The following is a 20,844-nucleotide window of genomic DNA, read 5'->3' on the forward strand; positions in this document are numbered from 1 at the left end:
ATTGACCAGGCACCAGGGTAATATCCCTGACCTATACCTGCTTGAGGTCTTGTCCTCGTTCTAATATATACTCTTGGGGAAAAGGACAAACTCCTTTTTCTATTCCTCTCTCCTTGTTGTTACTGAGTATCAAGACAGCGCACAGCTGTGAGAGTTTTTGAAACTTTTCTTGCCCTTTTTCACTGGCATATACCAACTTTTGTTAGCCATCTTTTTTAGCGCAATCTCCTTGAGAATCGACTACTACCATGGCAGAGAACCAGGGACTTACTTTCACAGAAGAAGATGTCAGTAATATCTTGGCAGCTCCCCCACTGCTCTCTGATTTTAATATGTCACAAACCATCTCACAAAGTGACTACACAGGGCGTACCTCACCCCCCAAAGGCTCCATAGGATGTTTCCCGCTTCCTCCCACAGCTGTCCCCGGTGTCAGGAGGATGAGGCCGGTATCCTCCATATGCTGTGGACATGCCCGAGAATACGCAATTACTGGGGGAAGGTCCGCCATACACTACACACTATCACAGCCCTGCAGATTCCCGAGGGGGGCACTGCCTTGCTTAATAGGGCACAGGAAGAGAACCAAGACCCATAAAGCACAGCTGAAATTCTTAGACCTGGCACTTTTGTTGGCACTCAGAGTTATAACTATGAGGTGGAAGTCGGCCAGACCCCCGGGTGTAGAGGTATGGCGATCTGATTTGCTAAAATGGGGCAGAGCGGAAAGTGCGGTCCTGCGTAGGGAGGAGGAGAAAGGGCTCCGTAAACATCCCATCGCGCAAGATTGGGAGCGGATGCTGACAGAGATAGAGGGTGTGGACCTAGAGCCCTCACAAGGGGATAACACATGATCAAGCATACAGGGTGGAGAGTAATGGTACTATAGAGCGGGGATATGAACGCCGACTATACAGGTTAAGCCAGCCAAATGCCAATACAATCTCTGGACAAGATAAGGTCATTGTGCCAAGGAATACAGAGTGTGCATGATGGAGACGCTGGGAGACGTGAAGGGTGGGAGGGAGTTGGGTGGGATGGGGTTTAGTCTTACGGCGACAATGTAATGTGAATGCAAAATGATTACTGATGTAATAGAATGGAACACCTGTGATTACAGGAACGAGCGGGAAAGATTACATGTCAATTTGACGACAGTTAATGGTATAAAACGAGAAAAGACTGATGGAGGATAATGTATTCAAATGTAAAATGTAATATTTGATACAGCCATGAATAAAGAGTTTAAAAAAAAAATACATCTCACAAAGTGCTGACTGGGAGAACCTAACCGAAAAAAAGAAGAACCGAATCAGAACAATACTGCATGGAGTCATCCTAACGGAATATTTACGCTCCAACACGGCCCCAAGAGGACTCATAGTGACCAATGCTCCACGAATATGTTTGGACGACGCATCTTTTCGCCGTGACTGGGCCCAGATTACATGGCACTGCACTAGAGACTGGATCAAAGAGATTGTCAGATGCCATCTTGATAGACATCCAGGATACTGAAAATCATTATAAAACAACCCTGACTTCATTTAAAAAGAAACTTGACGAAGTCAATAAAGAAATGACTGAATATAAAGATGACCTAACTCGGTCGAAAATCCAACAATTTCGGAAAGATCTTAAGAAATTCTCATATGTGAAAACCTACCCGTACTCTGATGCTGATTACAAAGTCCCTAACAAAACAGGAAACCCAACATCTTCAGATCATGGCTCTTCAATAAGTAGCAACTCAAGTAATAGTAGCCATGGGTCGTACAGCAGTAATTACAAGAACAAACAAAGAGGACGAGGCCAAAACATGAACTGGCGACAAAACTGACCCCAAACAAATTCCGGGGGGCACACCAACTTTTTTGGTCCACACCCGCCCATGCTACCTCCAATAAACCCGCATATGATGTATGGATGGAACCACGCTTTTGCACCCCCACAGATGCAGTTTGGTAACCCAAACCAACAATTTCCTTTTTTAGATCAGGGCCGAAGAGGACGAGGCAGAAGACGAGGAAGGAGCCAAGTACATTGGGAAGAGGACGAGAACCCGAGTGCCAACACACGGAGCAAACAACCAGGCCCGAGCACATCCAAAGATCAGTGACCAACTTAACTGACCACACACTCACTCACAATGAAGAAGATCTACTAAATAAAGGGCTGGGTTTTTCGCCAACGTCCAGATTGGACAAATTCAAGTTACATTGTGAACTCTCTAAATTCTTCCCCAATCTCAGGCTGAAAGCATTTTTTGAAAATCAGAAGCAACCTATGACACAAATACTGGATAAGGGGGACACAAACCTGAAACTAAAATCCACTTTCACACCCCCGCCTCACACAACACCTGTTGAACTTCTTACATTCGAACAAGCTACTTACAATGCCATTGAAGACTTATCTGAACAACCAGTGTTCCGCAACACTAGTGACAACCAATATGCAGCCATAACCAGCCTGAAAGAGAATTACACCATAGTCATAAAACCGACAGACAAGGGAGGGGGCATAGTCCTACAGAACAAAGAAGCATACCACCGCGAGTGCTTACAACTCTTGGATGATGACAAACATTATAAACAGCTGAATGAAGACCCCACAAACGTGCTGAAAAAGAAAATTGACACCTTGGTCTTGGAAGCTGAAGCAAATGGTGACATCAGCAGACAAGAAGCCCTATTCCTCACCTCTGGAGAAAAACGGACCTCATACTTCTACACAATACCAAAAATTCATAAAAACAAAAACCTTCCACCTGGCCGTCCAATAGTTTCCGGTATTGGATCACTACTTGAGCCACTATCGCGTTTCTGCGATTTTTTCTTACAGCCATTAGTACAAGCGACACCCGCTTACCTAAAAGACACCAAGGACCTACTGGCTCAAATAAAAGATATTCCTTTTGATCCAACTACATCCATTCTGGCCAGTATGGACATTGAAAGCCTATATACCAGCCTGCCTCAAGATGACACTTTAGATGTCCTCCAGACCGCCCTGGAACAAGCAGACTGGCCCTATAGAACACCTAGGAGCTTTGTCTTTCAATGTGCAGAACTAGCCCTAAAAGACAATTTTTTCGAATATGAAGGCACACTGTACCTTCAACAGTATGGAACATCTATGGGCAGCACATTCGCGCCGAGCGTGGCAGGGCTGTATGTGTCTAAGTTTGAATCTGTCACGAGGACATGGACCCTCTCACGGACGGACGCGGTGTATCTGTTAACGTTTGTCCATTTCCGCCCCATCCGCAGGATCCATTGGACGTTTCCTGGATGTCCTCGACTCTGCCTTCATTGACCCCGTCACTGGACCTGCCTTCCTTGACGTCAGGGGGAAGTTCCCTGACGGTCCACCAATCAGGAAGGAGATCTTCATTGGACCTGAACCAATCGTGGGCGCTAGGGGCGTTTAAGGAAGCCCCGTTCTCATCCGCCGGCGCGAAATCTCCAGGTGAGCAGCCGAGCCACGAGGAGGAGATCGCCAAAGAAGAAGAAGATGGAAGGACCAACACGCCACTGCAGGGGTTGCCGGAGCAGAGACTCGACAAGCCAGGAGGCCAACGGTCCCACGAGCCGCCCTGCCACACTTCCAGGGGAGAAGTGTGGCTTCACAAGGTACGAGGGCGTTTCCAAGGGCTATTCAGTTCACGGGGTGGGACGGGGTAGGACGAGGGTGGTCACGGGCCGTGTTACGTTCCCAGCGTCACTTTGAAGTAAACGACCTAAGTCTATGAAGGTGGTGGAACCCTGGTGACCCCTCACTCCCTTGCCCCCTCCCATGTCTTGACCCGGACCAGCCAGTAATACGGCTGTTTGTTTCTTTCTTTTCCGAGCCAAACCAGACCCGAGAAGAGCCAGAGGGAGAGCCGAGACGGGGACTCAAGAAGCAGGAGCCCAAGTCAGGAAGGAAACCGCACCTACCGGACTGTGTGACGAACTGTGTGCATCTCTGCTCTCTTGATGTTGAAATAGGCTTAAATGACAATAAAACAAGGATTATTCGAGTACCCCAGGTCGTGGTGTCCGTCCTTCCGCAGTCAGACTCTGACAGAATCCCAATATGTTCTCAACATAGCATCCCCCTTCCATGATGAACTAGTATTTTACAAGAGATACATCGACGATGTCCTGTTCATTTGGCAAGGAACAGAACAAACACTAATGGAATTCTTGATCTGGATCAATACACTGGATCCCAATCTTAGGTTCACACACTGCGTGTGCAGGGAAAGTATCACGTTCCTTGACCTGGATATACAAGCACAAGACGGCACCCTAACAACGAAAACAAACTTTAAGCCCACGGCAAGAAATTCCCTTCTCAGGAGAGTTTTTATCCTAGACCTCTACGTGAAAATCTTCCGTATGGACAGTATTTAAGATTGAGGCGAAATTGTAGTGAGATCAGAGACTACAAAACGCAATCAGACGCCCTCACACAGAAACTTACCACGAGGATCATCCAGAAGGCACAGAAACGGGCTAGGAATCAAAACAGGGATGCTTTACTTGAACCCTCACTAAAACCTGAAACTACCATCCCACTGACTTGCGTAACAACATATAACTCCATCCGTTATGTTATGTTATGTTAAAATCGATTTTATATAGCGCTCAGCTACTCCGAGGATGTCCCGGCGCTTCAAGAAACACGATGCACAAGTCAGGAGCAAATGAAACAGAGCAGAACAACTATTGAACAAACAGCCAGGACTTCAGCTCCTTCCATCACCACCCCCTTTTGTACCGCTTTTGGCCGCCATAAGTGTGGCAGGGTATGCTCAGACGTGAGTCCCTTGCTCACTTTGCCACTGGATTCAAGCAAGCCGGGCTGAAGACGGCTGGAATGCCAGAAACCGGTCCTCGGAAGATTGTTTCCGGTCCAGGGAAGACATGGCTTAGCAGTTCGGGCTGGACTGCTCCCATGAGGCACAGGGTCAGACTGATTTGCATATAGCCATGTCTGAACTGGGGTGCAGAGTGGGCTAAAGAACGGTGATGGATTAAACCCAGATCTTTTGACTGGGTGTGAGTGTTTGATTAATTCAGATGCTCCGTCCATCACCACCCCCTTTTGTACCCCTGCCTGAAAGCTAGCAGGTTAAAGTTTTTCCTCAGAGGGACTGGCAAGGAGTTCCAAAGTTGAGGTGCCAGGTGACGAAAGGAGCGACCTCCAATCCGGGCTCGTCTTATTGGCGGAACAGATGCCAAGGCCAGGGAGGCAGACCTCAGCGCCCTTGATGGCAAGTAGAAAGTCAGTCGTTTCCTGATATATTTCGCACCTGAGTGATGGAGTGCTTTAAAAGCAAGCGTAAGCGCCTTAAAAGCAATCAGTTTTTTAATAGGGAGCCAGTGCAATTTTTTTCATAGATCCGTGGCACTGGATCTCCGGTGGAGGCCGTAAATGGCTCTGGCAGCAGAATTCTGCACTACCTGCAGGCGAGATAGGAGATATTCCGGCAGGCCCAGGTAGAGCACGTTTGCGTAATCCAAACGGGAGCCTATCAGGGCCTGTACGGTAACTTTCCTGTGGTCATGAGATAGCAACGGAAGGAATTTTCTAAGCATTTTCAGGATGCCAAAACACTTCCCAACAAGGCCAAGAATCTGTGGCTTCAAGGTGAGACCATCATCGATCTGCACTCCCAGATTCTTGGCCTTGGAGGACGCGGCCGCAGGAGGAAACATGGCTGGGGGCCACCATGACCAACACCTAGGATCGGGTGGACAGCCGAAAAACAACAGCTCCGATTTATCGGAGTTGCATTTGAGGCTGTTAAGTTCAAACCACTCGAACACAGCCCCCAAACAGCCTCTGATCTGCACTCCATCGAAGTCAGAGCCCTTCTTGCAGGTGAAGAGGAGCTGAGTGTCATCAGCGTAAGAAACGATCTGGGCGCCAAAAGACTCCGCCAGTGCCGCCAGAGGTGCCATACAGATGTTAAAGAGAGTAGGGCTCAAAATAGAGCCCTGAGGTACCCCTACCTCCAAAGGCGGCACTTCGGCAGAGAACGGAGGGGCCCAGATCGTTTGACGACGGCCCGACAGGAAGGACTCAAACCATCTGAACACCGCTCCCCGTAGCCCGATCTCTCCGAGTCTTACAAGGAGACCGCCGTGGGGAACGGTGTCAAAGGCCGCCGACAGGTCCAACATTATCAGCATAGCCTTACCACCCGCATCTAGCACCTCTCTTATGGCATCGGTGACTTCTCCACCAAAAGTGCTAAAATCATCCAGAGCAATTGGAGTATATTGACTTCGGGGAAATTACAGTGTGAAAAAACGTTGTTTTCCTATAAAAGATCACAAAATCTACGAGATAGCTTGGTATCTACACGCGCAAGACAAAATCTCAACAGAGAGCAAACAGTTCACAACTCCTGGGGCCTGCCTAATATCAGCGGACATTTTGCATGTGGTAATTGCAGCGTGTGTCATCTGACTCAGACTACAAAAAATCTGAACCTCGAACCAGACAAAACATGGCAAATCCGTAAACACACGAACTGTAATTCAGCTAACGTTGTTTACGTGATCACATGTCCGTGCAGCCTAAGATACATCGGTATGACTTCCAAGCGCAACACTACCAAACTAACTGACCATTTCCTGACTACAGGCCACACCACGAACGACATGACATGGGTAGTCATTGAACTACTAGAGAGTAACAGACACAACCTGCAGAATGCGCTCTTGGAGAAAGAACAGCGTTGGGTGTATAGACTTCAGACCCCCGTTACTGGCCTCAATGATAATGTGCCCTGGAACTCGATACTAAACTCATGAATCCTGGGCACCGACCTACCACTAAAATTAGATCATATACTCCCCCTCATTGCAAATGTTGACACATAGGTCCATCTGTTCTGTCGGTATGGCAAACCCCCGTGTGGCACATCATTACCCATTGCTACGTTTAGCATATAGGGGGCCCAGTACAGTAGTAGCGGTGCTCCCTCACCCACTTAGCAGCAGGATGCCTATTTATCCTGGTGTAGAGCTACATATTTTGCACGCTAGTCAGTCTACACGCAATTTAATATTTCATACCTAGTGTTTAAAGGCATTCATACCATACAATCCTAATTTTGTCTCTGATATTGAAACGCTTTACTTTTGCGTTACATTCATAGTCCCATCATTAAAGCGTACACCCATTTGCCTCAAGTAACCAGGCGTGTATTAATTACTCAGACCACATGCCCCAACATGTTTTGGGCATCATTTTCTTTCTTTTTTCTTTTTTCAGTAGCAGACCTAGTTAGCATACCAGTTTCCTGCTACCAGGTGACCCATTACTGGCGAGCATGATGATATACCTCACATAATTAGTTCTTACGCATTATCAGGCATATGTCTATTACTTCCCCCTTTTTGTGCATCACTATCAAAAATAATTTTTTGTGCATCACAATTCTCAATAAAGTAGCAACGCTCTACGCATGCGCTGTGTACTCCCTAGCAGCTACCACGCTGCTTCCAGTTAGCATTCTAGTCTTTTGCAACCGCGTGACTCGCACCCGCGATCACGTGGTTCTGCCGACTTTCGCATGCGTTATCAGACATATGTTTATTACTCCCCTTCTTTTTGTGTATCACTATCAAAATATTTTTGTGCATCACAATTCTCAATCAAGTAGCAGTGCTCTACGAATGCGCTGCACACTCTCGAGCAGCCACCACGCTACTTTCAGTTAGCATTCTAGTCTTTTACAACCGCGTGATTCGCACTCGCGATCACCTGGTCCGGCCCACTTCCGTATACAATGAGCTCCTGGAACCGCTGTGTTACCGGATGAGCTCCACGTACCAGGTTTGGAAGCTAAGCTAGCGGTGACAAACGTGAGTAATGATCCTTTCTCCCCCGACCAACAGTACGATTTCCCTGCAGACAGTCTACCGCCTATATCTTATAGTCCCCTAGCACTCCTACGTGAGGCTCGATCTATGTAGCCTCTTACCCGTAAAGATAACGTGAGCAGTGCTCCTTCTTTATGTTACATGTTGTATTGTCTCGTTGTGTCCCTGCACATGTGTAATTGATTCTCAATACCTCATACCACGCGCTATTTTTAACATAGAGATATAGCTACACAGGATGTGCCTTAGTTATATTTCTAAGCACAATTAGAACTTCACATTAGTAGTTAATAAAAGCCCACCTGGCGCATCGTAACCAAGCAAGGTTTATTATTTTTTAGTGTTCCCGTGCATGCCGCACAAGATCCTTATATGCATGAAGTATGAATGTAGCAGGTATTTCCACCGGGGCAACTTTCGCTTACCATAGGCACAATATTAATCATTCTGAGTATTATGACAAGATATGCCTCACATTGTTTTGCTTCCTTTTCAGAAACTTTACGAACTGGATCTGTGAGTATATTGATCCACTACATACACAACGCGCTTTAGGGTGCGCGTAGAGATATATATACACACGGCTGTGCCCTTGGTTGGCTCAGCTCACCAGTGGTCCTGAAGAAAGCCTCACGACTATCGTAGAAGGCTGAAACTAGTAGACCTATACTGTATTCACTGTGATATAGAGGGACATTTTTACCTCAATTATATCCCATCTATGTTTTTACCTATGCCATAGGACCCTTCCATTAAAACTTTGATAATGGTATTTCCTATAGGCATTTTTAGCACATAACTCACCACACATAGCACTTCCGCTCCACTGTAGACAGGCGTTGCAGCAACGCTGGATCACACTCTGAGATCCAGCTGGGTCCCAATGATGAAGCATGCCACCTACCAGGTAGGTGGGTGAGGGGTTTCTTAACAACAAAAGCTTGTTGTTAACACCAATCGACCAGGCACCAGGGTAATATCCCTGACCTATACCTGCTTGAGGTCTTGTCCTCGTTGTTCTAATAGGACAAGCTCCTTTTTCTATTCCTCTCTCTCTTGTTGTTACTGAGCATCTTTAACTACTTCAACTGTTTGAGAGAGGGTGGCAGTCTCAAATTCTGGGGGACACAGCTACCAACAGCTCCCCTCATAGTCTTTACTTTTTGCATCCACAGTCAGTGCTGATTCCACCTAAGACAGTAAGCTTTTCAGCTCGGTGGTCTGCTTCCCGGAGTCAGCCTGCCTTGTTCTTCCCATACTTCTTTCAGCAAAGGTAAATGTGTCTTTTACTAAAGTGTCCTTAGCTCGCTTTTAGTAACATGACTTGTGCAGTACGGCCCCGTTTGATGGTAAAGCAAAACAGTGGAAGTCACAAATTTCAAAGAAATAAGAGACAATGACTTCAAGATTCTAACCAAGTTTAGATTAAGAAGAATATTTAATAATTATTCAGAAGCAAAATTAAAAGAATAATTGTGATTTAGGGATTATTAATTAGCAAAAACAACTGTCCCAAAGAAAATAAAGGATACCATTAGTCATGTATTCTAAACCCAAAAAAATGCTAAAAAAATTAAAATTAAAATGCCGATCCACTGATGCAATGTTGAAGCCACTTTTGAAATAGTGGTTGTCCTTGCTAGCCATGCTCAAGGGAGAAAGGTAAGTCTAGTCTCTGGTAATGATTAACACTGGAATTTGATGCAAGGGTTTGGACTGAACCAATCACAGAAGGTGACGAGCTGCACAGAAGTGGCTTGAAGTACAAAATTCTCAGAGTAGAGTTGGGTTATCAAGTCAAACCAAAATCTACGGCCATCAAAATGTGTGAAAGTTCAGGCAGTTATAACAGGTGTGAAGTCTTCAAAGCTTCCAGGTTATGGATATGGTTCAAGGTTAATGATCCAAACCAACTCAAAGAACCAGCCAAACAAACACATCGGATGAGTGTTCTGGAGTTCGCGGAGGGACATCCCATTCGCTCTAATAACAGCCCAAGTGCTGCGTCCACTTTAGCGTTACCACAACAATCAAACACCCAGGTTGAGTTGGACACCTCGAAGGCTATTCACAAAGGTACCTTACACCTGTGAGTAATCTATACATGCAAGAATGCTCATAGAGTAACGTTGCTAGTTTTAGCTATTCGCCATTATGAGTATAAAGTTACTCAAAAATGTGGACTTGCACGTCTGTACATGCTTAAACAGAGGTAGAGTAAAATGTACAAATGTAACTTACTAGAGCCAAAGTGGAGCAATAGAGTGCAGCACCACGCATGGCCAACCACTGGTAATGCAACACCCTCCCTTAGAAAATAAGGGAGACAGAGACCTAACAAGCATTGACAAATCCAACAGGTCTCAGCAATTTGAGAGCTACAGACGTTGTCAATGTGAATATCTTTTAGCTAAGGATTTTTCACTGGGTCCTGTCTTGAAGATGTGTGTTACAAACATGGTATCTTTACACTGGGTGGTATTTATCACACTTGACACATTCTGACTAAGTAAAGTTGTATTTTATTTGGTGCTATAAATATCTCACCAATTACAGACCACATGCAATACGGGACTGAAATGTATAAGAAACACCATGTGATGTCACTTTCTGTGATGTCACTTGGTCACTGACTCAAAGACCATGTAATGTTCACGTCCTATGATGTTGCTGTGCTGAAAGAGCTGCAGGTGTGGGTTCCATTGTTGAAGCTGCTCTGAAATGTTGATATTTAGGTTATATGAAGTGATCTGTAGGAGTCTCGTTGACCCTAAATAGCTGATTTACGATGGTTGATAGAATGTTAGCAATGGGATTCCTGGTTGGCTGAGGTATGCAAGCAAGCCAGGCAAGAACCACCGCTCTCTACAGGGCAAGCTAGATACACACTAAAAGATAACCTGTGTTCACCCTCTGGTAGCTTGGGACAGAGCAGCCAGGCATATCTAAAGATTTGCCCACAATTGTCTTCACTGGGAACCAAACACCCCATTGTAGTGCTTAACAGTCACAGGTTAGCCGGCGGAGCAGTCCAAGGCCTACTCAAGGGAGGTGGTGTGGGCTAGTAATCACCAATCACTGGCACGCAATGATAACACCCAATAACTGATTGTCCAGTCAGTACCTTCTTTTTAGAAAAAGCAGAAGTACATTTATTTAAAACACACTTCTAAAAACTACAAAATAGTTTACAAATATGTACATTGTCAGATGGAACATACATAGATGCCATTGCATAATTACTGGGGACCCCTTAGAGGAGTCACCCAAACATCTCAAGTTAGTTCAATCATTTGTTTTGTAATAAACACATACCATTTGTAAAAATCATTCACATTACTGTAAAAATCAATAAAACATTTGCATTCATTATGATAACCCCATTAAGATTGTTTCAGTAATTAACCTTGTGTTTGTGTATTCTTTCATGGGCTTGATATGTAAGCTGCAATGGTAAAAACAACCCGTAGAGACCATCACACTGAAAAAGCATTGCATTGCAACTATATAGTCAGCCTCTAGAGGGCATAGGATCAACATCACATTTGTAGATTTCCAGGCCTTCCAGGTCTCATTAAATGCCATTAAATTACCATGCATGTGGCCCCTAGAGGTTGAAACACTACCGGCTGTGGAGTAAAAGCTGCAGCAGTAGGAGAGCTAAAACAGACACGGAAATCCAGAGGAAGTGATCGTTTGCAGTCCCCCAAATAAGGGTGAGGACTCTGACAGTACCTTTAAAAGAAAGACTGCATTGTGTTGACTTTTTGGTGGGGGTCCCGTCATCCTGCAACCACCATAAGCAGAGATATGGGCCAAAAAGTGTTCAAACAGCAAGGCTCCGAAGGCATTATGGGGCTATTTTCTAAGAAAGCAGTAAATAAGGTAGCAGGGGCACTCTCGCTGTGCTGGGGAGACCTGCGCAAGTTTTGTTCCTTTGTTTTCCTTTGTTTTTTAAGCAGCCTCCTGTTGCGCTTCGTTTAGGGTAAAGCAGTCAGCAGATGAGACAGCATCTGACAATTGATCTGTCTTCAGTTTTCATGCGCATTGAGAGGCGCTAATGCACTGTAAGGCGTGGCAGTGGGGGGGCGAAAAACGGTGTAAGGGATGAGAGAGACAGACACAGAACACAGGGCAGAGCCATTGTATAGAGAGCAGTCAGCAGATGAGATAGTGTCTGACAATTGATCTCAGTCTTCAGTTTTCATGCACATTGTGAGGCACAAACGCGCTGTATGGCGGTGGCGGTGGGGGGTGCAGGTAACCTGAATGGGGCAAAACACAGGGCGGAACCATTGTGTATGATAGCAGTCAGCAGATGAGACGGCATTTGACATTTGATCTTGGTGTTTGAATGGACAGCAAATATTATGAGATAAGAACAAGAATTTAATTCCTGTTTACAGCGGTGCTCCATAAACAATGAGCGCTCGTCTCAAGTACTCTAAATTAAAGAAAAAAGTAGCACTGATAACAAATGCTAAAATGGCAGCTGGGGATGGATAGTAGTAATTGGACTATGCTCTGGTAGGTAGAGACATGACAAATGTATGCCATGGACAAATGGGGATAAATCATATTAGATCGATGGTGGAGCCAGCAAATGGTAAGTCTGTGGGTGGGCTGAAGCCCATAAAGGAGATAAACATCTCTCTTTGAGACAGCACAAGCAGTGTCTAGCCGAGACCTAGAAATAGAACCTCATAAGAAATAAAGGTACATTAAAATAATGTATTTTGTCTTTTCACTAAAAATTATTTCAATTAATTCTATAAAAAACTTTTGAACAGAGGCAATTTAGTAATTTAGAGCATATAGTAAGAAAATACAGGGATTTTACTTTCAGTGGGATTTTTTCAACAAATCTCTAAAAAACATTTTTAAGACATTTAAAATCAATTACATATTTAATTAAAATAAAAGTTAATAGTATTCAAGCATTTTGTTCTACATTTAAAGTATATCAAATTAATTTACAATAATATTAACTTAAAAATAATTCTTTTTTTAAGTTTAAAACACAATCAAAATATCCCATATATTTTTACACAGGGAGATCTCCACCCTAGTTGAACATATTAAAGATTATATTTCTTCTTAAGATTAAATAAAAGGTTTCCCACCTGAAGTAACATTTTGTTTATGTATAAATAATTATCAAATGTGCTGTAGAGAATTAACTTTAACACATGTAATTTGACTTTACTAATAATTAATGTTATACTAGTGTTTACATTTTTAAAATGTATTAAAACATTAAAAAATAATGAAATGTTTTCTTTAAATATTTTTTGTCATTAAATTATATTTATTTAGATTTTTTTAAACTAGTTTTAAATATTTAATTCAGCATTATTTCCTATGGGGTTTTATTTTATGTCCCTACCACCATTATTATTTATGGGAGTTTGCTGCAGTTCCAGTGGATGGCCATGTGTGATGTTGGACTTAATCCCGCTCTGAGCACAAGTACATTTACAATTATTTTAGGTACATTATGACTTAGTGACTTTAGATTTGTGGTTTATAAACAGCAATGGGCTAACTCTTTAGTGGGTAAATGCCTGTCTTTTCCCTAAACCCCTCCCTATACTCCTCCTTAGTTCTGCCTTCATCCCTCCCCTTTATTTATAAGCATTTTCCATTTTACAGCCACTCCCTCGGTCCCTTCCACATTTACTACTAAAAACTATACTAAAGGGTGCGGAAACTGTGAAGTCGGGGCAGACAACTCCACACAGAAAAAGATAGGAGAGGCAGAACAACCGCACGTAATTTGTGAAAAGCATTTTGTAGTTCTTTAGTAGTACTAAAAATGTACAACTCAGATTATCTGTGAGACTCTCTTGGGTATGTCTGATGTGATTTTAAAGCTCGTGAAACTGTCCTCAGCAGATGGGAAGTAGGTTCCATTTGTAACAAAAAAGGACCTGGAAAGAGGTCACTAACGTTGATCTTTTTAATACGAAGCTGTGTCCCATTGGTACAGAAGTCATTAGGACTATTTAGGGTGGTGACAGGAATGGTTAGCATATGGTTGGTCTTGTCTTTAGTGGCACGGAGACACAGAGACTGGAGAATGATGTGGTGGGATGTTAATGAGATTAATGACCAGTCTTTCCATCACTCAATAATCAGTCACAAATTGCACAGGCATGAACAGAAGTTGGTCCCATAGAGTCCTACGACAAAGGGACTTCTGCCGCAGGCACCTGCTGAGGCTCATTAAGGCTGGAAATAGTTTGAGGTTACTTGGATTCCAGATCCTTGGAGGCGTGGCCTCAAAGTTCAGGATCAAATGGACTTGGTGGGTCAGAGCCATGGCTTATAAAATCTCAGGAAGCAAAATACAGGGAATGGAATGAGACCACAAATAGTCACTAAGGAATGAGGTTAATTCACAAATTTCTATCCCTCGCTGTGCGCTTTTCTCAGTAAACAGTTTGTTGGACGATACATTGATTGAAGTCTTTGTGGCGGCTTCATGTGAAGGTTTTGCGATGCTGAAAGCTATTCCTCAGAGCACCCTTTGCTTTCCCACATTGTGTCTGTCATGTAGAGAGGTTGCTTTTATAACTGAAGTTTTTGTCACACAGAGAGGACTGATAATGTTTTTTCTTGCTGTGGATTTTCTCATGTTGAATCAAACTGAGTCTCCAGCAGATGATTCCCTGGCATTTAGACCAATGACAAGGTTTTGCCCAGTGTGAGTTTTCTCATGACGACTGAGACCAGATTTCTGACTGAAGCTTTTCCAGCATTCAAAGCACTGATAATATCTTTACCTAGAGTGAGTTCTTTCATGTCTAGTGAGATTGTTTTTCAATGTGAACCTTTTCTGGCATTTAGAGCATTGATACGGTTTTAATCCAGTGTGAGTTATCTCATGATGAGCAAGACCAGATTTACGACTGAAGCTTTTCAAGCATTCAGAGCACTGATAAGGTTTGTACCCCGTGTGGGTTCTCTCATGGAGAGTGAGAGCTATTTTCTGGCTGAAGCTTTTCTGGCATTCAGAGCACTGATACGGTTTTAGTCCAGTGTGAGTTCTTTCATGTTGAGTGAGACCATATTTGTGCCTGAAGCTTTTCCAGCATTCAGAGCACTGATAAGGTTTTTGCCCAGTGTGTATGCGCTCATGTTGAATGAGATTGTCCTTATAACTGAAGCTTTGTTGGCATTCAGAGCACTGATACGGTTTTAGTCCAGTGTGAGTTCTCTCATGACGAGCGAGACCAGATTTCTCACTGAAGCTTTTCAAGCATTTAGAGCATTGATACGGTTTTAGTCCAGTGTGAGTTTTCTCATGTTGAGTGAGACCAGATTTATGGCTGAACCTTTTCTGGCATTCAGAGCACTGGTACGGTTTTAGTCCAGTGTGAGTTCTCTCATGACGAGCGAGACCAGATTTATGACTGAAGCTTTCCCTGCATTCAGAGCACTGAAAAGGTTTTTGCCCCGTGTGGGTCCTTTCATGTAAAGTAAGGCTGAATTTTCGATTGAAGCTTTTACAGCATTCAGAGCACTGATACAGTTTTAGACCAGTGTGAGTTCTTTCATGTTGAGTGAGACCATATTTGTGCCTGAAGCTTTTCCAGCATTCAGGGCACTGATAAGGTTTTTGCCCAGTGTGTATGAGCTCATGCTGAATGAGATTGGCCTTACAACTGAAGCTTTGTTGGCATTCAGAGCACTGATGCGGTTTTAGTCCAGTGTGAGTTCTCTCATGACGAGCGAGACCAGATTTCTCACTGAAGCTTTTCAAGCATTCAGAGCATTGATACGGTTTTAGTCCAGTGTGAGTTTTCTCATGTTGAGTGAGACCAGATTTATGGCTGAACCTTTTCTGGCATTCAGAGCACTGGTACGGTTTTAGTCCAGTGTGAGTTCTTTCATGACGAGTGAGACCAGATTTATGACTGAAGCTTTCCCTGCATTCAGAGCACTGAAAAGGTTTTTGCCCCGTGTGGGTCCTTTCATGTAAAGTAAGGCTGAATTTCCGACTGAAGCTTTTACAGCATTCAGAGCACTGATAATGTTTTTGCTCAGTGTGAGTTACCGCATGTTGTGAGAGAGTAGATTTCCGATTGAAGCTTTTACAGCATTCAGAACACTGATACGGTTTGAGCCCAGTATGAGTTCTCTCGTGTTGAATGAGATGGTCTTTCCGACTAAAGCACTTCAGGCACTTAGAGCACTGATAAGGTTTGTGCCCAGTGTGGATTCTCACATGTTGAATGAGATCGCTTTTCCGACTGAAGCCTTTCCGGCATTCAGGACACTGATACGGTTTTTGTCCAGTATGAGTTCTCTTGTGTTTAGTGAGGTGGGATTGATAACTAAAGTTGTTCTCACATTCATTGCTCTTATTCAAGTTGTTTGTATCTCCAAGTTGGGGTTGTTCCTGGATACATGCCATCTTAAGTCTGAATCTAATTCCGGAGTCTGTACTTGTTTGTGTTAAAACTCAACATTAACTTCTAAACTACGCTGCTGAAGCTCTTCTTCACATTTGCATTTGACTAATTATAGTTTTTATTTGGAGATCAATGTTCTTATCTTTGAAGCCAGCCTATCTAACTTGTCTTATAAACTTTCACTGAGAGGCCCCTTATTTTTATTAAGATGCCCCTCATGGATTCATTTTCTCCAAGTTATGCCCACAAGGATTCCCTCAAGTAGAATTAAGCTCATTCTGACTGCAGTTTATGGCATTTAATTTAGGAGTTTTAAAAGCACTGATTGGGTCTTTGGGGATTAGTACTTACAAGTAAGGTACATTTTTTATACAAGTAATGAACAGGGATTAAACATGTTAGGGTAGTTTATGAATTATCAGTAGTGTAACACTGGCCCTTTTTAAGCTTCCTATTCCGGTGAGGCCTATAAAGGTACACCATTAACTTTGGAGGTCTGGCACACTTGGAAACAACATAGATCAACCCAAGAGACAGAGTTGGTGGGACAAATCTTTCTATATTGTAGATGTTAAACCAGTGTCTTTGTTGTAATGACATCTGAGAAGAACATTTTCAGTTATTTTTTAAACTACAATGTTTTCTCTCCTCCGAATCACAGGAGACGGAGACATAAGCTTGCTCGTGCAAACTGAGGTTATTAGCCTTCCTGACACTTCTGTCACGTCTACGGATACTGATTTGCTGGGAGAGGCTTAGGTCTCCATGGCATTTCTCATAAACCATCAGACAGAATTTGCAACACTGCTCTGTGTGAGGATCAGTTGTTGCCAATGTTCTTTGCTTGACCAATCGTGAAATGTTTCCTTTAAGTGAAAATATTCTTATAATTAGTAGTTGCAGTAGATTTTCAATTTACTTGCGGGTACAGTTATTATTTCAGAGGTTATTCAATCCCAATAACTGACACTTGGTAAATGTTCCTGGTCATTGTACTTCAAGGGTTTGACAACAAATAATGATTGTAAGCAAGTCGATAAATCACTTCCACGTTCAGCAGTTTCTTCCGCACCAAGTTCCTCACCATTCCTGGTGCATAGAACTAGTTTCTTCTTCAGAGATTTAGAATGTTTCTACTTTCCTCAAAATATCCCTTTTTAAAAATGTTTCCGAAATTGCGACATTTCTTTTTCTTTTTGTTGCCTCAGTGACCTGTAAAAATAGAGTTACAAATTATAAATGAGTTGCACTCCAAGGGGGTAAAACACTTCATGGATACTGCATAGACAGGGAGCTCGGGACCACTGAAACTCAATGTCGTGAGAGCTAAAGTAGTGAATACTGTAGGAAGAAACACAAGCATCATGACATAGATTCTCAGAAGGATCCAACACCAACAATTTACTCTTTCTGTGATGACGTCTGGCATCACAGTAAGTTATTTGTACCTCCTTTAATGAATTATCAGATGTTGTGTACTCCCCTGCCCATTTAAAGGACTCTGCTATTCCTTATTTCAGGGATCCATGAAAGGACATTTCACTGAACAAAGGAATCTGCATTGTTGTAATCACTGCTCCAAATGCCGCTGGTGGAGGGTGATTATTTTATTAAGAGTGCTTTGCTCGATCAATTCCTTACCCTTGGGTGTGATACTAATACATAATACATACTCAAGAAACATGACTAGCAATGTGCCTCGTGAAACATGTGAGAGTTTAAAACTGCATTGAAAAAGCATGCAGAAGGGTCACAAACTGGTTTGAGATTAAGTCATTCCTGACAGAGAGAGAAACCTACTAAAGTGCTATGAAAATAATGTGAGCGGTAATAATGCAGTCTGTAGTGTTAACACAAAATATGATTATGAAAATGCTCAAGTAAAATGAGTCCTGCTTATGTTTTCTTTGAGATGTTAATCAGACAGTAAGTGCTTGCACGGCTCTTAATGAAACGTAATTAGGCTATGCTTACAAGTATAATGAAATGGTGTTTTTATAGTATTTCATATGCATCTCAATTTCCTTACTGTTTTCAATATTAGCACGTTTTTTTCTTTAGAAAATAGTGATTTAGTGGTTTTCCATGTAGGCTTCTAAAATTTATTTTGTCTTTCATCATTTCCTTCGAATAGACTAAAAATGTTGTCCTGATTGCACTGTAGCTACGAGTATTATCGCTGAAGTTTTTGTCCCACAGTTTGAAAAATGGACGTCCTTTCTGTTAGAATTAAACTATTGACTTTGTTGCAAGCTCAGAAGAGAGCGTGTGGAATGGACACATTGAGTTGCAAATGTATTTCGTATTTCCGAAGGGCAGTGATATTGCACATCCTTGGCTGCGGCGCAAATTCCGCCGTGGTGCTGGGCATTCCAATTGAGGGCCATGCTCCGAAGGCCCCTGGCCATCGCGCGCACACCCCCACCATGACTCATGTTGGCCGGGGGCCGTCCTGAGCACGGAAGGGGTTAAAGAACTGTGAACACTGAACAAAGGTATTGCGTATGGGTTCTGGACGAATTGGATTAGAGAACGATCACACCACGGTTGCACCATGGATTTTGACCAATGGAAATCATGCAAACTGCGTAAAAGTTATTTTGTTGGCAGAAACTGAAAATGTTTGGAGGTATCATTTCCCCTTGGGAAAAGGACGGCATGCTGCTATTTTCCCTTGCGTATCCGGGGCCTGACATGCTGTGGGTCTGAACTCTGATTTTTCCCTGAACAGAAATCTCCTGATTACATCCGCACTTTACCGGCTGGTGAAGTTGAGCAGGCAAAACCTGTCAGCTGAAGAATTTATTACTCTGGCTTTTGCACGCTGTGCTCTAGCGTTCTACTGAGTCCAACTCGTGTCCTGGTTATGATGAATCTACAACCGATTCTTGGTTTCTATGATTCCAAATTGCATATTCTATTTTGCAATGGGTTCTCTCTCTGTTTCTCTATTCCTTCCTCAATAGGTGTTATTTGACGATGTATTTGTTCTGAGCTGTGATGTGCTGTGATTTACCTGTATACAAAAGAATAACCATTATTAAATTATTCTAGTGCATTTTTTTACTTTGGCCATTCAATCTTGAAGTTTAGATAAAGACAACTTGATAACTATTCCATGTGTTTGTCTTTACTTAATGATGATTTTAATAATATTGTGTGAATATTACTAGCTAGGCACTTCTTTATTACAGGTCCTCATGAAGGAGTGGATTTCCATCTCTAGTTATCTGAGTCCCTATTAGCTCATACGGAGGACCTTATGATTATGATTGAATTGCAGAGTTTCTATGGGCCAAACTCTGTGTTATTGTGAATTGTGATGCTGAGGAATGAGTTTACGATGTGGTGGGTAACCTATGTTTGAGCTCACAAATTTTACACCTCTCCCTACCGTAGACTGAAGCTGTGTCAAGTTACCTCAGCGGAATTTACCATTTCAAATTTTGTGAAAGATAAGGACTTACCTGGTGGCACGGAACTTGTCACACTCCTCTGACAGGACCCAGACACTGCAACACCTGAAAAAGGTTAAAAAAAACAGCATATCGGGAAAGGAAACTAAAATGTAATAAGACAAGACAAATAATATAGAAACCAGAGAAATAAGGAAATAGAGGCTATCTTCCGTTCTTCTTTAAAGAGACCCAGTGTGGCTCTGGAGGTGACAAACAGGACAGGGCAGGCTGGGAGGAAGCAAAGAGGTGAAAGTCAGATCCAAGAGGAAGGACGAAGAATGAACAGACTGAGGGAAGCATAGAATCACATGGTATAGAGGAAACAACTATGTAGACAGTCAAGGGACTGCTGGTGAACACGGGACGGAAGCGTGCTCATGGCCCAGTGCCACCCAACCCAAGAAGAGACTAGACCTGCGCTAGGATCCCACCACATTCATATTCCTTGAGGAATGTGGCTACATCAGGTGGGTGCCAGGGTTAGTGGGATCTCAAAAATTGATGAGGGAGGTTTGCAGGAACATGGGGTGGCTAGCCACTGCTACAACGACCAAATGTGGTGGGACACTTTGCCACATAAACCTTAGTATTCCTAAGAGCCCTAAACTAAGAGGCAGAAAGAAGAAAACTGTTATGAAGAGAATACACTGGCAGAGTTCAACAGTTCTTTATTAGCTTCTACTCCCCTTTTTTGCCTTATTTCTTATTCTGCTTCATTTCTAGATTCCTTATTTCTTGCTCATAGCCTTCTGCCGGCGCTACACTTTCTGGCCCCTGATCTTCCCCGCCTCCGTTCCTGTTCATGCCCGATCTTCCCCACTGCTGCCCCCGCAGCCCCCCTGCCTCTTTTCCCGCTCCCGCCTCCCAGCTGCACTTCCCTCCCCCGTTCCGCTATTTAATGGCTGTTGCACACAGCGGGCATGCCGCTGGTGCGCCAAAGACAAGCCCATCTGCACCCGTCTGCGCCCCTACCGCAACCAGTGCCAGGGACCCTGAATCTCCCACCTTTCACCGCTATGAGCCAGCTGCCCTCCTCGCACTCAATCCCGGAATGACCAACAGCTGTTAGCTGTCGTCGCCGAA

The 20,844-nt window shown here is 43.4% G+C and overlaps 2 protein-coding genes across 2 annotated transcripts in view; both read right to left on the minus strand.

Moving 5' to 3' along the window:
• The window catches only part of LOC144759390 (uncharacterized), a 577,744-nt gene that overhangs the window by 122,671 nt on the left and 434,229 nt on the right, over positions 1-20,844 (minus strand). Inside the window, 1 exon segment of the mRNA XM_078646483.1 lies at positions 14,720-16,352. Within this exon segment, the coding sequence (XP_078502609.1) occupies positions 14,720-16,352 (1,633 nt within the window).
• Positions 16,318-20,844, minus strand: part of LOC144763529 (uncharacterized) — a 41,657-nt gene continuing 37,130 nt past the window's right edge. The window contains exons 3-4 of the mRNA XM_078649240.1: positions 19,771-19,824; positions 16,318-17,515 (exon numbers count right to left, since the gene is read on the minus strand). Of these exons, the coding sequence (XP_078505366.1) occupies positions 17,461-17,515; positions 19,771-19,824 (109 nt within the window). The 3' untranslated portion in view covers positions 16,318-17,460. The remainder of the gene's footprint in view (positions 17,516-19,770; positions 19,825-20,844) is intronic.

The sequence above is a fragment of the Lissotriton helveticus genome, chromosome 1_1, assembly GCF_964261635.1.
Source record: "Lissotriton helveticus chromosome 1_1, aLisHel1.1, whole genome shotgun sequence".
In the NCBI taxonomy this organism is placed as follows: domain Eukaryota; kingdom Metazoa; phylum Chordata; class Amphibia; order Caudata; family Salamandridae; genus Lissotriton; species Lissotriton helveticus.